General features: G+C 54.4%; 1 protein-coding gene across 1 annotated transcript in view; it reads right to left on the bottom strand.

Annotated features, from left to right (window-relative positions):
• Window positions 1–23,280, bottom strand: part of SLC39A11 (solute carrier family 39 member 11) — a 71,234-nt gene that overhangs the window by 31,291 nt on the left and 16,663 nt on the right. Inside the window, 2 exon segments of the mRNA XM_048323782.1 lie at window positions 10–180; window positions 19,857–19,974. Of these exon segments, the coding sequence (XP_048179739.1) occupies window positions 10–180; window positions 19,857–19,974 (289 nt within the window).

Here is a 23,280-nt window from a genome sequence, read left to right as displayed (position 1 = left end):
GGGGCTCACCTGGGATGTTGTGGATGGTTATAGCCAGGATCATCAGCATAATCCTCCTCCAGCTGCTGCTCCCGGCCGCGGGGGCTCCGTCCCGGGGCGCCGGGAATGCCGGGGGGCCCTCGGGCAGGGGGGGCCCCGCTCCCCTCCTCCTCTGGTAGGGCTCCCCGTTCTCAGCCTTGTCTGGGGACAGAAAACACCGGGGTCAGCCAAGGGGGGCACAGCTGGACACAGCTGGGCAGCTCCTGCCTCCCTTCCCAGAAGGAAACAGCAAGGAAAAGGAACACCACCGACCAGAGCAGGGGGTCCCCACGCTGCAGAGCCCAGGGAGACCCCGAGGCAGAGCCAAGTTCCTCCTCTGCCTCCTCCTCCTCCTCCCAGGACCTGCTCCTGGTCCAGCCCAGCTCACAGCCAGCAAAGCTCCAGCCTGGCTGGGCCAAGCTCTGGGGCTGGTGAGGAGGATGAGGGTGAGGAGGGTGATGGAGACAGAGCTGCTGAGACCTTTCCCCCCATCCCAAACCTGTCAGGGCTGCAGTTCCATTGCCTTTGCTGATGAAGGAAAACCCCCCAACACTTCCTTTGGATTTCACCCCTTCCCAAAACAGGGGCACTGAGCTGTTTTTAACCATTATTTCTTCCGCTACCCAAAACATTTGCCCTTTGCATCTCTGGGTAGCTCCAGGCTCTCCCAAACCTCTGCTCCCAGCAGGACTGGTGCTCTCAGCTCTCTTCCAATCAGTTCTTTGGAAACACACTCCAAAAACCTGTGCCCAAATCCGGGTTGGGAGGGGGTGGAAGGATCCAGGCAAAGTCCCCCCATTGCCTTCAGCAGGACCAGGGCGAGAAATGAGGAGCTCAGATTCCTCAGCCTTCCCCAGCCACGGCTTCCAGTCAAAGGTTTGACCCTCAGACACCGTAATTCTCCCCCTCTGGATTTAGATCATTCCCCCTCCCGCTCCTTGACCCCCCAGCTCCAAGGTTTTTTGTCTGGACAGTGCAAGGAGCTGAAATCATTTTGCTGGGATGCCAGTGCTGCCGTGGCGTTTGGAAGCAGGATGGTGCTGGCTGGCACATCACACATCACCCAGGCTGTGCTGCCAGAGCCAATTAAGCACCCGAGCACCACGGGGCTCATGCAAATCGAGGGGTGTCACCTTGGGAAGGCAGAGGTGTTACCAACACTCCACATCGTGCCAGCTGAAACGCAGAACCAGGCACCTGAAGGCTTCCCAAAACAGTCCTCGGCAGCACAGGGAATAAAACCAGGAATTTCAGGTGTTTTCACACAATCATCCAGGTGGGAAAAGACCTCCAAGCTCATCGAGTCCAACCCGTGACCGATCCCCCCCCTTGTCCCCAGGGCACTGAGTCGTTCCTTGGACACCTCCAGGGACGGTGACACCTCCCTGAGCAGCCCCTTCCAACGCTTTTCCATGAGGGAATTCCAGCCTGCACCTCCCCAGGCACAGCTGAGGCCACATCCCCTCGAGTTTTGGTACCACGAAGCGGGTGAAAGACAAAAGCTCCCCTGGGCAGCAGCGGGCGCGGGTGGCTTCCCTCGTGTCCCCTCCCCTGGGACAGCAGCAGCCCGGGCTGGCCCCAGCAGAGAGCCGCTGTCAGCGTCACTGTGCAAACACAGCCAGAGGCTGCCCAGACAAATATTGTCCTTGTCACCGGCCATACGGAGCCAGCCACTCGCTGGCCCCAAACGCCAGCCCAGCAGTGACATTTGGTGGCAGAGCCTCAGCTCCGCTCCAGCCCGCGGGGACAAGGATAAATGTTTTGTTGGAAGCAAGACGAGGACAAACAGATCCCGTGGAGCAGCCTGGCCACGGCACTGTGGGAATGCTGGCACCGAGACCCCTGGCAGAGGGGCGGCCACAGCTGCGGCCACGTAGGGATGAAATTCCCTTCTCGCACCAGACCTCTGCGTTAATTTAATCGCTTGGCACAGGTCCCTGTCCCCACAACCAGCCTTGTCCTGAGCTCACCCTGCCCAGGCCCCAGCACTGACCCACAGACTGGACAGAGCACGGATGTGGGGTCACCCAAATCCCCGGCTCCCTGTGGAGCCGCAGCCTGCGTGGAAACCAGGCTGGTGTGGGATGCAGAGGGGGCAGGAATCCCTCTCCGGCACCAAAGGATTTCCAGGGAGAGGATAAAGGGATTTATGGGACAGTCAGAGACAAGAAGTTACCTTCAAGTGACCAAACCCCAGCGCTTCTCCCTTTGGAGGAAGCACCCAGTGATCCACAGAACACCACAACAGCCAGGGCAGATTCTCATGGAATCATAGAATCCTGGAATGGTTTGGGTGGGAAGGGACCTCGAAGATCAACCAGTGCCACCCCTGCCCACCTCCCACTGCCCCAGGCTGCTCCAGCCTGGCCTTGGACACTGCCAGGGATCCAGGGGCAGCCACAGCTGCTCTGGGAATTCCATCCCAGCCCCTCCCCACCCTCCCAGCCAGGAATTCCATCCCAAAATCCCATCTAATCCTCCTCTCGTTCAGTCTGAAGCCAATCAACAAAACCAAAAGCCTGGCCCAGCCCCGTTCCTTCACTGCCACCTCCTCAGGTGCTCAGTCCCAGCTCACTTCTATCAGATTAACCTTGTTAATTATTATTTTATATCTTATGTATCATTTATAATTAGTCTGCTTGCTCCTACTGGGGGAAAAATTATGAAAATTTGCCTTTTCCAAGGATATCTGAAGCCCCTCCAAGGCCAGTGGTGACAAAGGATGGGGGGATGCCACAGGGGTGAGGAAAACAGGGAAAACCTGTGGGAATGAAAAAGAATTGGTGCAGCTTTTCTAGGGAAAGTGCTGAGGGTGGGGTTGGGAGGGACAATCTCACCACAAAATCGCCTCTCCTATAAAGGATCCCTGGAAGAGAAGAACATGCTCTGATATGAGAAACAAAATACTGACTTTTTCTGTTTTGTACAATTGAATAGAGGCACGTAAGATAACGATACAAACTGTCATTGCTAACATCCTTTGAAACTGACCCCTCAATTCTTCTAACTGTATTTGCTACGTCTGCAGAATCTGCAATCGGATTAAAAGGTTCTGGAAAGAGCTGAAATGCTGTCTGACCATAGCTCCACCACTTGAGGAGAACCTTCTGCTGCTGGAATATCTGATTCCCATCTTTTGGCTGCTTGGTTTTGCCACATTATTACTGATTTGTGGGTCCTGCCTGAACCACCAGCAAACACCGGGGATAAAGGCAGCGACAGCCGGAGCAGGGACACAACCCCGGCATCGTTTTCCCAGGAGTGTCACACGGAGCCTGGTCAGGGGATGGGCTTCACTCCCACCTGCTGCTGGAGGAGATGATAAAAAGGAAAGGATAATGACAGTGCAGCGATGCCACCACTGCCAGCACACACCCAGGAGCATTCCCAGCTGGAAACGCCGGGCTGGGGGAACAAAACAGTCATTAGGGATAAGCACGGGCTTGGCTGGGAATCAGGAAAGCCTCAATGGCAAATTGGAGTGGAGATAAGAGCAGAACAAGGGCTGGGCTGTAAAGAAGAGCTGACACCACAGACAGGCTGCTCCCAGATCCGTGCCAAGACAATTAGGTGGCAAACAACTCTCTGTGCCACAGACGTTGTTTTAAATCCTGTTCACAAAAAGTCCTTTAGATATCCCACTCCATTTATCATTATTGAATTTCTTTGTAAAGCTGCAGGGCAAAGATTCTGCCAAAAGTTTAATTACATGTGTGCGTTTTTCATATCCTCTGCAGCCAGCGCTGGAGAAAAGATAAATGGCTCTGAGCGTGGCTTAAACTGCTGCTGAAGTGAAAAAACCGACTGGCTCCTTATCAGCATGTGAAATGGCTTTTTATTTCTGATTATTTCTTAATGAAAACTGTTTGCATTAGCCGTGAGCTCAGCTCTGGTGCACAAACAGACCGAGGCGCTGTTGACTCTGCGCTCCAAACCCCTCCTCCTGCACTCCCTCAGCTCCCAAATCCAAACCACAGCCCCTGGAGCTCTCCAGATTTTCACCACACCTGCTCCAGAGCCCTTCTCCTCCTCCCCACTTAGGTCTGGCTTTAACCTCTCCTAAGCCCTGGAGTTCAGAGTGCTCCGGCTGCTCAAATTCCCCCTGGCAAAGCTCTGCAGCCCCTCTGAGGTGGTTTAAGAGCGGTTTTAGTCCCGGTTTAGCTGCAAAGCCCCTGCAGACAGCCCGGGGGGCAGGAGGGGCTGGTCCCCTGTGGCACAGGCTCGTCCTCCAGGCAGCATCCCTGCATCTCCTCTTGCCATGCTGGAACAAACTCACTGAGGACAATCTGGAGCTTCCCTTGGCTGGAGATGCTGGAAGGAAAACCATTCCCAGCTCCTCCAAACCCCTCCTCCACCTCTCCCCCATCGATTTCCCCATCCAATCCTTCCAGCAAGGCTCTGCCTCACCAGGAAGCTGCCCACGGTCAGGGGAGGGGTCTCCAAGCCCAGGGGCTCCAGGGATTCTTCCTTCAGCTGAACTTCCAAGGGCTGAGCTGGCTCCCTGTTTGGATTTGTCGGCTCCCATCTCCGAGGTGTGGGAGAAGGGGAGGAGAGGCAGTGCCAAGCACGGATGCACCGCAGACTGATTAAAATCCATAATTAACTGCTGCTTGCTGGCTGTTGGTGACAATTATTTGGTGTTGATGAATATGGGAAAGGCAGAAAAGCCTCGAGTGTTCTCCTGCTGTGCAATTCCAACTGCGCCCGAGCTCCAAGCTCAGGTAACACCTGGAGGGAGCAGCGGAGCAGCGCAAAAGCTGCTCCCAAATTCCTCCACAAGCCCCCACAACACCCCCCACCCTCCTCATTCCCAGCACCTGCAGCTGGAAATCCGGGTTATTGCTGTCCCAGGAAAAGCAGGAGAGCTGAACAGCTTGGACTGACCCTGGTCGGGGCATGGGGAAGGGGAGAAGGAACAATTCCCTAAAGAAGATGCCAACATCCCCTCCCCAGGAACACAAAGGAATGGCAGTGAAATCCTCACCCTTAACGGCTGAGATAAATCAGAATCTCTTGGAAAATCTCTCTCCAGTTCCTGGAGGCTCCCCAGACAATCCCAGCCCCGTTTCTCCTCTCCACAAGCCCTGGATGCTCCGGTAGCTTTGGGCAGATGGAGGAAATGGGGCCCTCAGGATTCACCCACCTGGGCTGCAGCTCCTGCTGTGCCACAGAGGGATTGGCACCAGAGAGGGGAAGCTTCTCCATGGATCCATGGAGAGCCTGGATGAGGGATCCGAGGGGAACCAGCCTGGGAAGGAGCATCTCTCCCACATCCAAGGGCTGAGGGAGGCCGGGGAGGGTCGGGAGCTCCATCCCCTGGCACACCCCACACACAGCCCCGTGTGCACCACCCCCCTCTCCCCAGCCTCTCCTTTTCCTGCCTTTTGGAGCACGAGGAAGCCCCAGAAGAGGAACTGGATCAAAATCCAGAGCCTTGGGAATTGGAGCCCCACAGGATCCCAGGAGTGCTCCACACTCGCCCTGCTTCCCAAGGACACCAGCCATGCCTCCCCTCAGCTTTCCCTGGTTTTAAAGGCTTTTTCCAAGGATTTCTGGCAGCACTGGGGCTGAAGGCATCGGTGCCACTGCTCTCCCAGTGCTCCTCAGGAACCAAAGCCATTCCCCGCTGGCATCTCCACCAAAAAGCTTCCCCACATCCTTGTTTTCCTCGTCCTTTTCCCACTGCAGCAGGAATTCCAGGGAGCACAGAAGGGCCTGGATGCTGAGGAGCAGATGGGTGTTAGGGAGCATCTGCTGCCACACAGGAAGCGCTGCTCTTATCTCCCACCTCCAGAAGAGGTTTTAATTACTGCCAGTAATTAAGCACAGCAGGTCCTGGGGGATAACTGCCAGCCCCTCGCAGACAGGTACAGGGAAAGCTGCATCCCACGGGCTCCCAGCCAGGTGCAATCCTGGGATCCACACCTCTGTCAGGTCTGACAGCACAGATCCCAGCAGACCTGGAAAGGAAACTGCCAGGGAAAAGCTGCTCCTGTAAGGAATGAGCCCCCAAAGCTGGGAAAGTTCCCCAGTTCTTGGGAAGCTTACGCTCAGAGAACAAAAATGCTGGAGAAGAGGCTCCGTGGAGCTGCCCAACTATGGTCAAAATAAGGATTTCTTTTTAAAAATAGCTTTTATTTACTGCTAGGAAGGCTCAGGGTGCTTGAGCAGAGAGCACGGGCTTCCCATGCTCCAGAGCCCGGGGATTCAGTGGGAATGGGACACCAGGACACCCCAGTGCAGGGTGTGTGGCTGCAGCCACGGAACAAATCCATTTCCCAGCATTTCTGCTGGATCAAAGAGGTGCCTGCCTGTGCTGAGGCTTTCAGAGGAGGATGGACACAGAGTCAGGGCTCGGGGTCTGTCAGGGGCCTTCACCCAGCCCAGCGTGGACAGGGGCTCTCAGCAAAGGCTGCTCCACCCAGCGGGAACGACTCCCACGGGCTCCCAGGGACTGGGTTAGTGCTGGGATCTGGCTGGAGCTTGGAGGCAGGAGGGTGCTGGAGCACCAGCCCGAACTGTGCCAGCACCAGCAGCTCCCTCCTGCACCAAACCAGGCCGTAACCACCGAACACAGGGAGCTCAACACCCAGATTCCTCCAGAATGGCACTTGGAGCACAACACCCAAATCCCAGCTCAAAAAAATCACTCGGAGCACAACACCCAAATCCCACCCCAAACATCATCCGGAGCCCGACACCCAAATCCCACCCCAAACATCACCCAGGGCCGGACACCTGAATTCCAGCCCAAACATCACCCAGAGCCCGACACCTGAATTCCAGCCCAAACATCACCCAGAGACCAACACCCGAATCCCACCCCAAACATCACTCCAGGAACAATCCAGCCTGAAAAGAGCCCCAGAAGCTTCCAGCACTGCCCCGAGCTCCACAGTGGGTGGGGGAAATCGCCTCAGCCAAGGCACAGGACCTCGTGGTGACGCTGCCACCAGGGCTGCTCCCAGGGCAGGACCGAAAGGCAGGTGCCAGAGGTGGCACAGCACGTGGTGACAACGCACGGCACAGCCGAGCTGCTGCTGGTCCCTGCGGTGCCCCGGGCTGGCAGCACACCGGACTAATTCCCAAAGCCTCCCTGACCTCACAGCTCCGTGTCTGAGGATTAATTCCTCGGGCAGGAGCGGTGGCACCACGCTCAGTGTCATTACATGCACCAGGTCCTTCTAAGCAAACTAATTCCTGCTCCCTTCCAAGAGCTCCTCAAAGAGCTCCCAGTAGACGAAGTGCTTGGCTGAACGATTTGAGGCTGGAATTTTACACAGCCCAGTTAATTTAATCACTTCATTTCCGAGGGCTGAGCCACGCTCGCGTCTCCCAGCCTTGGCAGGGAACAGCTTCTGATGGGAGCAGGATCAGACACGGAGAATCCTCTGAAGGAACCCGGGAAAAATTCAGCCTCATTCCCCACTTGAGATGAAAAGTGGGATTTTATCAGGAGCTGCGAAGGAGCCAGGCAGCAGCAGGCTGGGATGGGAACGCTGGAGCCGGGGGGACGGGGTTGGTGCTGCTCCCCCTGAGCTTGGCAGAGCCTTCTCCTGCCATTCCCACAGGATGCTGCCACCGTGCCAGCACCCCCAGGAACACCCGTGCACAGCCCAGCCGTGCCTCCTGCCCCGGCAGGCTCCGGCACTGCCCCCACAGCCCTGAATTAATCCATTTATTGCCACGCTAGTCCCGGCTCGTCTTCCCCGGGCCCTTCCCTCCTGCCTGTCCTTTTTTTAATAACTCCATGTTCCTAAAGTATGGAAATCCATGGAGCAGGAATTCGGGCTGGCACAGGCACCAGGAGCAGCTCTCAGGACAAACACAGCCCCCCTTCCCAGATGTTGGAATCCCAGAACAGAAGCGTGGTTATTCCCACATTTCCTCACAGCACTTCCAAGACACCAAACCAGGGACAGGACGAGCAGCTCAGTTCTTGTTCTCCATAATCCCTCCCATTCCTTCCCCCTGGCATTCCCACTGTCCAGAGGCACCTGCTGCTCCTTTCATCCTGAAAGGATACAGTGGATTCAGCTGGAAAAACTCTCTTTGCACATTAATTAAATTAATCCAAAAATGAAAATAAATTAATAAAAGCATTAGATGCCGGGGGTTTAGGTGGAGATGGAAGTGGTGCCCATAATTATGGAATGGTTTGGGTGGGAAGGCACCTCCAGTTCCACAGGGACACCTCCCACTGGCCCAGGCTGCTCCCAGCCCCAGTGTCCAGCCTGGCCTTGGACAGGGATCCAGGGGCAGCCACAGCTGCTCTGGGAATTCCATCCCAGCCAGGAATTCCTTCCCAATATCCCATCCGACCCTGCCCTCTGGCAGTTTAAAACTCCTTCTCCCCAGCTCTCTGCAAGCCAATTCCTAGAAGGAATTCCTCCACTCCCAGGTGGCATTTGCTGCTCAGCAGCTTCCAGTGCTCTGGGACAAAACCACAGCTGGAGAGACACATCTGGAGCTCCCATCCTCATCCCCCACCCAGCACAGGGAAACGGCACCAACATCCCCAGTCCGGGGCTGGCAGGGCCGGGCACACGCCTGGGAAAAGGGGCCCCTTCGGAGCCGGAAAAATAAAACAAGGAATCGATTTCTGAGCAAAATAAAGGAAGTGCTCCTTTGTTCTCAGCTCTGGGACTTGCAAAATCAATCCCAGCTCCCTCTGGAGGGACAAGCAGATTGGATTTTTGCCCGTTCTCCAGGAATAACCAAAGCATCAGGCTGCTTCCAGGAGCACAATCGCGTCATCCACAGAGATGGGTGGGATTGGGAGTGGGATACCCTGGTGGTACCACACCCCCCTCGAGCCCCAGAAACGAATTCCAGCAGAACAATAGGATTTTTGCACACAAACTGGATTTCAAAGGAATTGTGGGATGGGAAGAGACCAGGACAGCCTGGAGAGGAGCTGTGGTGGGACCCCACCTCATCCCTCCCATGGGATATTGAGCAGCCACATCCCTGAATCCCCCACAGCGGGGCTGGATCCCAACCAACCCCATGGGGAGGAGAGCAGGAGATTCCCCATCTCCCACCTCAGAGGAGCAGGAAAAACCTGCAGCAGGAAAACACCGACAGGGAAGGAAATGGATCTGAAGAGAGCCCTGCTGGCTGAGCAGGAGACACTTCCCACATTCCTGCCAGGATCCCGGTTTTATTCCGAGTGCAGCTCTCTCCAGCCCTGTTCAACATTTCATGGTCCTATTTTAGGCTGTCCTTGGGATAAAAGCAGCGAAGCAAGGCCGGGGCTGGGAGGATTCGGGAAGAGGCTCCGGCTCAGGGCCTGGGATTTCTCCTTCCATAAACTCTGATTTATGGATCTGGGATGAACTCCTGTCAGTGGCTCCAAAGGGAGAACTCCTGTCTCTGGCAGAAGGAGAAACAGGCTGTGGCTCCAGCCCAGAAATCCGGGATGGCTCCAGGGGGTTAGGGAGCAGCGGGAAGGACACGCCACCATCCCAGGGGCTGGACAACATCTGTCCCCACAGAGGGGACACAAACCATGCTCAGCATCATCCTCACCCCAATCCCAAATCCCAGGGGCTGCTCCAGGCACAGCCCTGGAGCTGGGAGAGGGCAGCAAACATCACCCCAAAATCCATTCCATAAAAAACTGGGATCGGAAGCACCCCGGTGTTTATGGCAGAAGGAGCTGGGCTCATTCTTCTCCTCAGAATCCAAAGCAAATGGATGTCCCTGAGGCCGAGGTGGGAATGCAGGGATGACTCAGCCGGCAGAACGGCGCTGAGCGGCCGGGAATTCAGCTGGGAAGCACACATGGAACACAAACCCTCCTCCTTCCCTTTGCCTGGTGTATTTCCATAAAGGATCCCTTAAAACAGCCTTGAGCTGCCTTCCCATGGAAAAGCCCTCAGCATCCCAGGCTGCTCCTGCTCCCAGATCCCTGCCCACGGGATACGGACGTGTCTGAGAATCCCAGACCCAAACCAGGAAAACGCCGACAGGGAGCAGGAAATGATGGATATTTTGCAGGGATTTGGCACCTCCCTGGGCACAGCCAATACCCCTGAGCCACCTCATTGCACCCCAGGATCCACCTGGAAAAGGAGGGAATCGTGGAATATTTGGGCTTGGAAGAGACCTTTAAGCTCATCCAGTTCCACCCCACGGCCACGGGCAGGGAATTTTTCCCTATCCCAGGTTGCTCCGAGCCCCATTTCAAACAAAAATCATGGAATTCTCTCTTCCCGGGCTGGAACACCGGGGAGTGCCCCCATTCCCACCCTGGAGAGGGATCCCGGCGTGGGAAGAGCCCAGCAAACATTTCCCTGATAGATTTTAAATCCCAGCATCTCCTGTAGATGCCCTGAATTCCCTCCCAGCTCCTGGGAGCCGGGAAGGCACCAGGGCCCAGCCCCTCGTTCAAAGGGAAGCGACGCCCCTTGGCAGCCAAATAAATAAACGAGCCCCGTTTTAATTACACTTAATTGGGAATTGAGCGCTGCCTCATCCCCACTTCCAGGCAGTTCACACCATCTGCTGCCGCAGCTCCATCCCAGGCCTTTGAAGGGAAGCAATCCCAGCTTTGCTTCCCCTCTCCAGAGGCCCCCGGGGTTGGGGTTTTATCGCTGAGCATCACCCGGGAGGGGGAAATTGGGGCCCGGGCTGAGCTCGGTGCTGCTGGAGGAGCCCCAGAGGGGCCGGGATCTGCTCAGCTCTGGGCCTTGCAGATAACACAGGGTCAGAGATAAAGGGGTTTGCTTGAAGCTGATGACAAAACACAGGAGGAACCAGCAGGTTTTGGAAAATAAAAATAAAAATAATAAAAATAAAAATAGAAAATAATAACAAATAATAACAAATAATAACAAATAATAACAAATAATAACAAATAATAACAAATAATAACAAATAATAACAATAACAAATAATAACAAATAATAACAAATAATAACAAATAATAACAAATAATAACAAATAATAACAAATAATAACAAATAATAAAATAATAATAAAATAAAAATTTAAAATAAAAAATAGAAAATCTAAAAATAAAAATAAAAAATTAAAATAAAAAATTAAAATAAAAAATTAAAATAAAAAATTAAAATAAAAAATTAAAATAAAAAATTAAAATAAAAAATTAAAATAAAAATGATAAAAATTAAAATAAAAATAAAAACAATAAAAATAAAAACAAACCAAAAATAAAAATACAAAAAAATTTTTAATAAAATAATAAAAATAATAAAAATAATAAAAATCATAAAAATCATAAAAATCATAAAAATCAAAGAGGTTTTTCTGTGGAGGGCCCAAGGAGCTGAGCACAGACGCTGCTGTCACCTCGCCCCTGCAGGCAGCCAGAGGCCACTGGTGCCGTGCCCAGGAGATGGGGACACTCAGCGCACACGCTCCCATCACTGCAGCCCTCCTGCCTTCCCAGCCCGCTGAAAAACGAGGCAGGAACAGCACAGTTCGGGATCTCTGCTGCAGCTGCTCCTCATCCAAACCCACACATCCCGCCCCCAAAGGGGGACAGCCCCACCTCGCTCATCCCGCCCCAGCCTGGCCCTGTGCAATTCCCGTTCCAAGCGTTCAATCGAGGGGAAAACAACCAGGAGCCTCAGGAAATCCCACCCAGTTGGGCCGAGTGGTGCCTGCCCCGTGTTGGGCTGAAATAAAACCTCCCTGAGGGCCCCAGAGGGATGAGCTGCGGTGGGCAGGATGTCTGAGCAGCTCAGCCACCCCGCAGCCTCAGCACAACTCATTTCAGGGGTTATTTATCCAACAGCTCTCCTGGCGGCTGCACGGCCTGGGATTGGATGCAGGATGTGCCACAAACCCGGCAGAGGGGCTCCCTCCACCCCCCCATTCCCATATCCCAGCACAAAACCCGTTTGATCCATGTCCCCCGGGATCCCCGGATGGATTTGGGATGCAGCACCGGGCAGGCTGGAGGCAGGGGAGGCAGAGCAGCTGCTCCCGAGCTACAAAAGGGAAGGAGGATGAAGGGGGGGATGATCTGAGCCAGGGCTCCCTCGTCGGGAACGGCACCAGCAGGAGCTCCCTTCTCGGCTGGAGGGGCTGGAATTTCAGAGGAGACGAATCCATAAAGAAAAGAAATGACCTGAATCCACTGAAGAGGCCAACAAAGCCTCAGTCACAGCCTTGGTGCTCTCTGGCAGCGGGGACTCCGAGCAGAGCCCTCACAGAGCTTCTGCCTTCCAGGATGGAAAAATGGAAAAATCCCCCTGGAACCGTGTGGAACCTCCTGCTCCAGCCCTGATCCCCAGGGAGCAGCTGGCAGCCGTGGCCAGCCCAGGGCTGGGAAGATGGATCAGATCCCACTGCTCCAGGGGCTCCCAGTGGTGTCCAGAGCCAGGACTGGGGGGCACTGGGGGCAATTTCAGGGTGGGTTGGATCAGGAAGAGGCCACGAGGCCCTGCACAGCTCAGGTGGGTGCAGACTGCCAACCCCAGCGGGCATCACCTTTCCTTGAGCCAGGGGAAACCTGGGGGAAAAGCAGCCTGGGAAAAGCAGCCTGAGATTTTTCCAGCAAAAACGATGATTTGGAATGGCCCTAAAATCCCCATTCTGCACCAGACTCCCTCCGGGACTCCTCCAAAATATCCCCCGAGCTTGGATGTGCCCTTGGCACATCCCTAAATATCCTTATCCAAGGGGCAGCTCCATCCCAGGGCACCCCCCAGCTCTACAGAGGTTTAAGGAGGAATTACAGGACAAACCTCCCAGCCTCACTGAATTAAGGAACATTTCAGAGCAGAAATCCACAAGCCCCACTGAATTAAAGGATAATTAGAGTGAAAATCCCCCAGCCCCACTGATTTAAAGAGCAATTAGGGCACAAATCCGTGAGCCCCACTGAATTAAAGAACAATTAAGACTCCAAACCCACCAGCCCCACTGAATTAAAGAACAATTACGGTGCAAAGCCCCCAGCCCCACTGATTTAAAGGGTAATTATGATCTAAACATGGCTTTCAGCTCAACAATCAATACTTGTATCTGGGAGAGCTTCCTGGTGGGAGGGGGGAGGAACTAAACCATTGATTTTTCGGGAAAAGGCATATTCCATCATCCTGTGCCATATACCACATACAAGGGGATAAAAGAGAGGCCTGGACATGAACAACGCTCTCAGGACACCGGGAGCTGCAAGGGAAACGTGTGGAAATCGAAATCAGACGGGAAGGAAATCACAGCAAAAATCACACCAGGGCCAGGCACTCAGGGAAAGGAAAAAGGATCCCAGCTCCCAGGGAGGGTGAGCTCTGCCCCAGCAGCTCCCCAGTCACTGGCACCCAGCTCTGGTTCAAACTGGTGTGTGAGAGCAAAACCAGCTGGGAGACCTCGCCCCAAATCCCAGCCAAGATGGGAATTTACTCATTTTCCCAGAGCAGAGGGAAATTCATCCATTTTTCCAGCTCCACAGAGGGCCCAGGGGTGCCGGTGGGTGCTGTCACCCCCCAGCAGCTCAGGAGCCCTTTGTGCAGCCTTGCCAAGACCCCAGATGCTTTTAGGGAATCAAACCCCAGCCCAAGGTGCCCCCCAAGAGCAGCTGAGGAGGTTTGGGGGTGCTCAGAGCTGAGGAAGCAGAAGCAGGGCCAGGGTGGGCCCAGCACCCAAAGCAGCACCAGGCACAGGGGGAAGAGTCAAAATCCCAAAGCAGCACAGGGGCTTTTCGGGCCTGAGTGCATCCTGCAGGGAAGGAAGCACCTGCAAGGGGGCCACAACCAGGCAGACAAGCCCTGTATCTTTAAATAGTTCTGTTTCTGTCTCCAGGCCAGGGTCAAACTGCTCCACACAGACCCCCGAGCCTCAGGGCCACGTCAGCGCCCTCAGGCCTCCATTTTGGGATTGCTCCCATCCCGTTTCCCACCTCACACCCTGCACCCACGCCCATCTGCGCTGGCACAGCCGGGCAATGGCGTTTTCTTCACTTCCCTGTCCTTACAGCGTGTGTTTAGTGGGAACCTGGGGGATTGCAGCCCCTTTTTTGTGGCTGCAGTTTCCTGCCTTCCCCTCAGAGCAGCGCCGCTGCTCTCCCCACAGCTCCCAGCTCCTGCTGCCCTAATGCTCAGTGGCTGCTGCAGCTCCCGGCTCTCGTTCCACTGCCCCAAAGCTTCCTTAGGGTGACTTCAAATTATTCCCATTCCCATCCAGCTGAGGAAGCATCTCCAGAAAACAAATAAATTCCTGTGCTGGCTGAATGGAGCCAAACCAAGCTCCACTCCAGGGGCTGCAGCAAACCAATTGTTGGTTTGGTTTAATAAACCTTGAAATCTCAGGCCTTCCCCAGAGCAGCTGCACTGGAGTGAAGTTTCTCTCAAGATTTTCTTGTGCTAATCCCTCTCCCAGCCTCTGGAATGGGGCTGAGCCAGGATTTCAGCCCTCCAGCTGCTCCCAAACCACCCTGGGAAGGTTCACGTTGGATGCAGACACATCCCTGGAGAGATTCCTCACCCTGAACGCCCTAATTTAGGAGGGGTTTCTGGAGAGCTGGTGACAGCAGCAGTGTCACACGTGGGTGCCACACTTGCCTGTCCCACTGTCACCCCTGGGCACCACACAGGAGCCACCAGAGCTGCCAGGGATGGGGAGGATTTCCTCAGGAATTTCTTTTATCCAGAATTAAACAGTCTCTGAGGTGCAGCCAGGAAATTAAAGCTCCTTGATAATGGGAAAAGGCTCCTCTGAATGGCCACAAACCCCACAAAAAACCTCCCTGCAGCTCCCAGAGCACGGAGCCTCCCCAGCTCATCACTCAGCAGAGTTTAATCAGGCTCCTGGCTGAACAAATCCCCCTGGAGTTAAAGACTGGCTACACGACACACAGATCCCACCTCCAGAGCCCCTGGACACAGCAGAGCTCACCCAGGGCCAGGCTCTCTGCTGGAAGGCCACAGGCTGGCAGTTCCTGAGGGATCAGGCTGCTGCAGCTGGAAATCCTAAATCTCATATCCAGAATAAGCTGCTCGGGGTGGTTCATTTACTGCAGGCTGGGACTGCAGAGCTGGGTCCTCTACAGGTAAATCCAAGAAGCAAAGGACAGCAAACACCAGGTGGCTTTTAGCCCTGTAAAGCCAAAATTCCTGATCCCAGGAGCAAGGCAGTGACTGGAACGAGGGGGGTACAGATCTCTGACTGAAGCAGGCATTTCATCACTTCAGGAGGAATTATGGGCCCCCATTTCATTTATTTCTTTGGAGCTCTGGGTCCATAAATCCACATTTAGTCTGGACTATAAAAGCCAAGCACAGAACCCAGGCTGACAGGGATGGTCAATAACCATTTGAAACGCTTCAGAAAGGGGCATTAGGATGTTTTTTAATCAATACAGACACTGCCACAGGCATTTATCACCCAGGCTGCCTCTGAAGCCTCCAAATGAATTGATGGCTTGTGAAAGCAGCAGTTTTCCGGAAGCAGCACGGTGTGAACGTGTCAAAGTCATCGCAGGCAGAGCTGCGATGGTGGAAAACTGGGGAAAATCCCGTTTTTAAGGAGGAGTTTCCTGTTATATAAGTTACAAAGGCTTAATGAACCTTTTGGATGCACACAGGAGGCTCTGGCTGAGTGACCCCAATCAATCCCGAGGGTTTGGATCCATCACTTCTCCCTCACGGCCGCTGCTTCTCCTCAGGGAGGGAGGGAATGAGGAGAAAATTCCCAGGCTGAGCAGCAGCAATCTGGCCATGCTCCTGAGAGGGGAGCTGGGCACTGCTGGGCAGGTTTTCCTCTCAGCACAGATCAGGACAAAAAGCTGGGACAAGGCTGGACGTCCTCAAACCAGGTGGTCCATCCAGAAGAAACAGGGAAAACGGGGAATTTTTTGGCTCTAAGGACAAACCACACTGATGTGCTGCCTCAAACATCAGCGCCCAGCCCAAAATTCAGCTCCTGCACTCTCCTTGTGCTGGTTCCCAAGGGGTTCTGCCTCCTCTTGTCGCCCCAGCTCCTTCCATCACACTTCAGTGCTCTGATAAAGAGATGCTACATGAGCAGCTTCTGCTTCCTCTCCTGTGCAGCCCCCTCTGGCAGTCCTGGTGCACAGAATCATCCTTTGGAGGGGAAAAATACGGCAAAAATTGGCAAAAATGAGCTTGGGAGAGTGGTGGTGGTGCTGCTGAAAGGGGCCCAGCGGGTCCTGGGGCAGCACAGGAGGGACCCACAGCAGGGCTGGCACTGGGGCATCCCCAGCCCCTGCTCCAGGGCTTCCCCAGCCAAATCCCCACCTGGGCCTCAGATTTGATGCAGCAGCTCTGATTTAAGGGGGAAAAATACAATTTCTACACGATGAGGTTTGCGTGTGGTGCCCCCAGAGCTCCCGGCTCATCTCAGTAACAAGTTTAACAAAATTTCATTTCTCACGGACGCTGTTGCAAACGCGGGGTTCTTCTTCCAGCCAATAAATCCATCTGGATTTACTCCCTGAGCAGCCAGGCAGGGCTGCCAGGGCACCATTTCCTAAATCACACCCTGGCAAAAGCCAACTGAGTCACGACAGCCAGCCCTGATTCCCTTCAATAACATCAGCGACTCCACGCTCCTGCAGCCAGAGGCACAACAGACACCAGGAGCAGGGAATGGGCTGGGTGGGAAGGGAAATTCAGGATGATCCAGTCATGGGCAGAGACACCTTTCACTATCCCAGACTGCTCCAACCTGGCCTTGGACACTGCCAGGGATCCAGGGGCAGCCACAGCTCCTCTGGGAATTCCATCCCAGCCCCTCCCCACCCTCGCAGGGAAGGATTTTGCCTTCACAGGGAAGAATTTCTCCCTGATACCAATGCAAACCCACTCCCTGTCAGTTTGAAGCCGTTCCTCCCTGTCCTGTCACTCCATGCTCCTGTAAAACCTCTCTCCGGGAGACAGACACACATCCCTGCCTCTGGGGTGGATGCTGAGCAGCAGAGATGTTGCTGCTTCTCCTGCTGCTTCCCCAAACATTTCTTTGCACTTTGGGTCAGCAGCCAGCACAGAAATTCCCGCTGCCCTTTCCTCCCTGGAGCCAGAGCTGTGCCGGGCGCTGAGGCCGCTCCCGGCTGGGCACCAAAGGGGTCTCTGGGCTTTTATCCAGCTTCACACCCACACTGCTGCACCCTGCTCTGCCCCAGCACCTTCCCAGAGCTCTCCCAGCTGCAGTGGAGCAGCGAGGATGTTCCCAGGGAGCGGAGGAGGCTGCTGGGAACAGCATCTCCCACTCGGCTCCGGAACGGCACCGCTGAATCAGCGGCTGGAGGCTGGGCTGAGGCATCAGCTGCTCCATATCCAGCTGCCCTCAGCCACAGCTCGGGTTTCCAGGTGCTCTGCTGCCTGTAAATCCTTTCTGGGAACTGCCCCAGAACACGGCGCTGCCCTGGCGGGGTCAGGCCTGGCCTCAGCCCCACGCTGACCCTGCCCCGGGCGCTTCCTCTGGATTGAGCCTGGAGGACCCAGCAGGATGGGCTGTCCCGAGCCCTGGCGCTGCACAGAGGGGCTTAGGAGCGGGGCAGGGAGGGCACAGCCCGCCCAGGGCATTCCTGGTACCATTCCTGGTACCCCAGAGGGCTCCACCAGCACCCCCAGCAAGGCACAAACCCCCCTCAGCCTCATCCATTCCAAGGCACAGAAACACAAATTACAGCCCTTGCCTACCCCGAGCTGGCAGAGACAAGGTTGGATTCTCTCTCCCTTGGAGTAATTAAAGCCTGGTGATTATCCCACTCATCAAACAGAGTCTAGACAGACTCCTCAGTGCAATTCAGGGTGAATCCATTTCCCAGGGATACGTGCACCTTGCTCCAGGCACCCACGAGGCACAGGCAGCTTTTTGCAACTCCCAAAAAGTCTTATTTCAATCAGCACAGGCTGGAGAGGGGCTGGAGCACCAGGGAGCAGAGCCCCAGCAAACACAAGTGTGGAAAACCAAAGGATTTGAGATGAAGGGGAAGAACAATCGGTTTGGGTTGAAGGGAGCTTAAAGCTCATCCCGTTCCATCCCCTGCCACCAAACGCCTTCCACTAGCCCAGGCTGCTCCAAAACGCTGCTGATTGAGAGGGAAAAAAAAGCAGAATGAGGCTTTTTTCTCCCCCCAGGGCAGAAGAGGGACAGGTCTAACTCGCACCTTTCCTCCACCTCCCTCTCCCTAGGTCTGAAGGAAACCTCCCGGCTTGGTGACAGCTCCCAGGATCCCAGCTCTGAGTGCGAGCACACTCCAAACCCTCCCACAGCCAGGCTAAAAATGCATTTCCAGCTCCACACGAGACCTCAGACAGTCAGAAAGGGCCCTGGAGACATGCAGGATTCCACATTTTCCAGCCATCCTCATCTCAGCTCCCTGCTCCTCACCCCCATCCATCCCCAGGCACTAAAGACAACGGCAGAACAAGGCAGCTGCTGCTTTGGGATTTTCCTTTGTTTTCACAGCTTTAGCGATTTAAAAAGATGTAAATATGAAGGAAGGGTCAATGATTCAACAGTGATTAAGCCTGAAATATTCCACTTAGTACCCATTAGACTTTGAAAACACCCATTATGCTCCCAGAGCATTCCCCAGAGCCCAGGCAGGCACTACCCAGCTCTGGGGAAAGCAGCTTTCTTGGAAGGCTGGGGGGTATCTTGTGAGAATCCCGAGTTTATTTCAGTAGAAAGAAAGGGGGAGGAAAAAAAAAAAGAAAATAGAAGAATTAATGTATTGTAGGTTCTTAATACCATTTCCCCAGAGAGAGGAATAAACAACAAAGCCTAATGGAAATTTTCTATTCCCAAAACCATTTGCACTGTTATTGTCTGCAGCTAAAAGGAGACGAAAACATAAAAACCTCGGCAGCTCGAGCTGCTGAGAACTGCAGCGCTGAGCACTCCTGCCTTCCCTTGAAGGATGAAATGAAACCGCACCTGAGACGGGACATTTCCACCTGACAAAAACATCGAGCCCCCTGCAGCTGCCTCCGAAGGACTCGGAGAATGCGAAGCTCATTGCACTGAGCACAAAACATCCTCCTATTCCTCTGGAAAAGCCCAGGCTGGTGTTTCAGATCCTGAGGATTTGCAGCACTTTAGGAAACGTGTAATTAAGCAATGTGGTTCAACAAAAGAGGCTGATTTGAGAGGGGAGCACTGCTACTCCTTGCAAAGGGAAGGAGCATTCCTTCAAATCAATCTGCTCCCAACTGCACTCGTGATGCTCTAAACCACTATTGCAACCAAATAATCAGAGGAGAAATAAAATTAATTTACTAAATTACATTTGCTTTGTCTCCTGGAAGGCTGTTGAGAGGAGGAAGAGCCAATTGTGCTGTCTCAGGGGACGTGTCCCCACCACCCACCCCAGACGCGCCCTGAGGCTGGGGAACCCCAAAGAGATGCCCAAAATTCCTTCTTTAAAATCTGTTAAAGGAGGAAAGAGCTGCCAGCAGGACCTTGTGTTCCACCTCTGGCTGCTACAATTGGATTCACCTCCGGAATGAGGAGGGACAGCCAGGCCCAGCTCGGACTGAGGAGGCCACGAGGGGCAGAGACAGAAGGGGGCAGGGTCAGCGGAGCCCACGCTGGGAACAATGTGAGTAGAGCCGAGGATTTCATTCCCCCAGCACAGCAGAGAGCTCCTGATCAATAATTCACGGCCCAGACAGTGCAAATGGCTTTGAGAGCTGGAGGAGAAACCGAAGGAATGATTTTCGGGATAAGAGGCAGCAGAGGGACAGACCCGGAGAGGGACAGGAAGGAGCCCTTGGCATGGGCGTGGGAAAACCCCTGGAATTTCAATCCCATCCGTGGCAGCCCTGGTGCCAGTGGAACAGGGGCACTCTGTGGGTGGTATATGACAGGATGCTTGCCTGGGTGGAGCCCAGCTCTACCTATCCGGATGGACAGCTCGCTCCCGACGTCCCAGCCAGGCGCCTGCTCCTGCTTTTCCTTCACGGCTCGCTGGTCACAGCTCAGGGCCAGGGCGGCGTGGGAAGGGCCAGTGAACCCCTGCAAGGCAACACAGACACATCAGGACATCCCAGAGCTGCCCCTCAGCCTCCTCCCAGCCCCATTCTCTGGCATCAGGGGGCTTGGGATTGATTGGGATTGGTTGGGATGTGCCACAGCAGCTTCTCACCACTGCTCCAAGATGTGTCATTCGCGCTTGAAAGGGACCCTAAAGCCCATCCAGTGCCACCCCTGCCATGGGCAGGGACACCTTCACTGTCCCAGGCTGCTCCAAGCCCCAGTGTCCAGCCTGGCCTTGGACACTGCCAGGGATCCAGGGGCAGCCCCAGCTGCTCTGGGCACCCTGTGCCAGGGCCTGCCCACCCTCGCAGACAGGAATTCCTCCCCTGTGTCCCATCACTGCAGCTCCTGATAAAAAGGAGTCCAGGCTGGTGTTTCTGGATGTCCTCAGGTTCCTCAAACCCACCTGGAGCTACAAAACCAGGAGGAACCACGGGATTAGAGGCACAAGAGCACAGCTGGGAGAAGGGAAGGTGTCCCAGGGCCGTGATTTGTGACCTGGTGTCCCCAGCTCTGCCCAGGGAGCAGGACCCCCAGTCCCCTTCTCCCTGCAGGGCTGGGAATCCGCCCCCAGGAGCACTCACAAGGAGGAATGTCCAGGCTGGGATCACCTGGAATCACCCCCAGGAACAGGGGTGCAGCTGTTGGGTTGATGGCAGCAGAACAGACCAGCACCCCTGAGCCAGGCCGGTAACAGGAGCCTCCCGGTGCGGGTCAAAAAACCAAAATAAAGGTTAAAGATGAATAACTCAATTGTCTCCTCTCCCTCATTTGCATAATGAGCCTGAGCAGGGCTATTAATACTGATCACAGATCTGCAGCTCAGCCAGGGAGCTCTCACCTCTCCTAACCCAGCACCTCCAGCCTGAGGAGCTGGGATTGAATCCCTCTAGAAGGTGGGAGACCCTCCCCTCCCCTCCCACCACAGCTGCAGCTCCGTGCCAGGATCACCTGCAGCAGCTGGGAGAGCACAGAGGAGTTCCCCAGCAAAACCTGGATGAGGAGACACAGGAAAGGAAGAGGGGAACCCCACTTGGATAAGAATGAAGGTGAATCAGGGGGAGGAGGGGGAAGCTGAGGTGAAATGATTTGCTAAGAAGCCGTTTGTTAGAAGCAACGCTTACAGCTTGCCCAACACTTACTGTGCCCACCAAAGCAGGATGAGAAGATAGGAGACTATTGATAAAGGGAAGGAATCTTGATCAAAGATCCTGGTTTTAACCTAAAACTAACTTAAATCAGCCTTGAAACTTGGACTTGGGCCAGAGACATAAAGAGCACGCGCAGGGAAGCAAGGTGAACAGTTCAGCATGAGGAAAACTCTTACTGCATCCCAGAGACCCCTGCCCACAACCACCACTGTGCAAGCACAACGCGGATGTCAGTGACTTTTGGGCGGATGGCAATGACCTTTGGGTGGGTGGCAATGACCTTTGGGCGGGTGGCAATGACCTTTGGGCTCATTGTAACACAGGCAAGGCTAGGCAGGGCTAGGGAATGACTAGAAGGGACTGGGAATGGGAGCTCAGGGGCTCCTCCTGCTGCAGGGTGGTCTCCCTAAACAAGGAGAGAGTCATGGAATCGTATCACAGAATCCCGGAATGGTTTGGGTGGGAAGGATCTCATTCCACCCCGACACCTTCCACTGGCCCAGGCTGCTCCAAGCCCCAGTGCCCAACCTGGCCTTGGACACTTCCAGGGATCCAGGGGCAGCCACAGCTTCTCTGGGAATTCCACCCCAGCCCCTCCCTACCCTCACAGGGAAGGATTTTCTCCCAGTATCCCATCCATCCCTGCCCTCTGGCAGTGGGAAGCCATTCCCTGTGTCCTGTCCCTCCATCCCTTGTCCAAAGCCTCTCTCCCTCTCCATCCTTGTCCGGTCTTCTCCTGCTAAACCCAGACTGATTTTCACCTCTGGAAAGGGAGCAGCATCCCGAAACACCAAACCCAAAGCGATCCCCACAAACCTGCGCTGAGACAGAGGCAACTTCAGCTGGATTTGGGAAGGCCAGGTCCCCTCCCTGCTGCCGGGGACAGTTTGTGACAATGTTGGTGACCTTCAGGAAAGCACAACCGATCCCAGCTGAGGCTGCTCTGAGTCATCCCAGCCCGGTGCCGGCAGGAGGCCCTTAATTGGAACGCGTCAGTGGGTTAAAAAACGTTGCAAAGGGAAGAGGAAAGGCAACTGGCGTTAATTAGTTCATGGCAGTAATTAGCGTCAGCTGAAATAACCACAGGGGTTGATTATTGCAAAAAGCAAGAGGCAGGGAGAGATTTGGACAGGAAGAACTTGGAGGAAAACTATTCTGGGATGTGGGAGTTCCCACTGCACTTCTCTGCTCCTGGAGTGACAGGGGAGAAGTTGTGGGGTTGGCCTGGTCCTGTGTGGAAGAGAAAATGAGGGAAAAAATATCCTTTATATAGGGAAAAAGGTGCCCTTTACGTGGGAAAAAAGGGATCCTTTTTGATAAAAAAAAGGGTATTCTTTTAGATTAAAAACAAAAATGTATCCTTTTAGGCAAAGCAGGGATTTGGGATCCCACCCCCCTGCCCAGCAGCCTCATGGCCAAGATTTTAATGGATCCGAAGCCAATTTGAAAAAGAATTGAAGAGTGAGCAACACCTCTGAGAAATAATCTGCTCTTGTCCTCCTGGCCAAGGGAGGGGAACAAACTCACAAAGAAATAGTGATGGACTGGGAGAGATCTGGGGAGATCACTCAGTCCCAAAGCTGCTTTTCCAGGAAAGTCAGGGACGCTGCTCCTCCTGTGCAAGATTCTAACCCCGAAACACCAATCGTGGAGAAAGAACAGAATCCATTTCACTGCTTTCTTTAAAATCAATATAAAAACAATATTCCCAACTTGTCCAGGAGCAGACACAGAGATAAGGGATGATAAGGAGCCTCGGTGGGATGGGGCCCAGAGGCTCCTGTTTCACACTGGATACCTGATAACGCACAGAGATAACAGAGCAGGGACCAGCAGCAGGAAGGGAAGAGGAGAGGGTGGCTCAGGGCTGCTCCTGCACGCCCGGACAGAGCCCAGGGCAGCGATTCCCCCTTCCCACGTGGAGCATCTCCAGCCCCACGAGCAGCAGGAAGGAGCCCTGGAGCTGTGGCAGCGCTGCTGTGGGGATTGGGAAGGAAAGGTGCACCCACAGACAAAAACCCCGGCGTTTTCCAGCAGATCTGCTCCAGGAGCAGCTCCCACCTGGCTGAGCCCTCCCTCATCCCAGCAGCAGCCAGAGTCTTCCCTAATAACTGCACCAGGGAAGTTAACTGGG

Source organism: Corvus hawaiiensis, chromosome 19 (assembly GCF_020740725.1).
Source record: "Corvus hawaiiensis isolate bCorHaw1 chromosome 19, bCorHaw1.pri.cur, whole genome shotgun sequence".
NCBI classification, from domain to species: Eukaryota; Metazoa; Chordata; class Aves; order Passeriformes; family Corvidae; genus Corvus; species Corvus hawaiiensis.
Note: the sequence above shows the minus strand (reverse complement) of the source record. Positions and strands in the feature narration are given on the sequence as shown.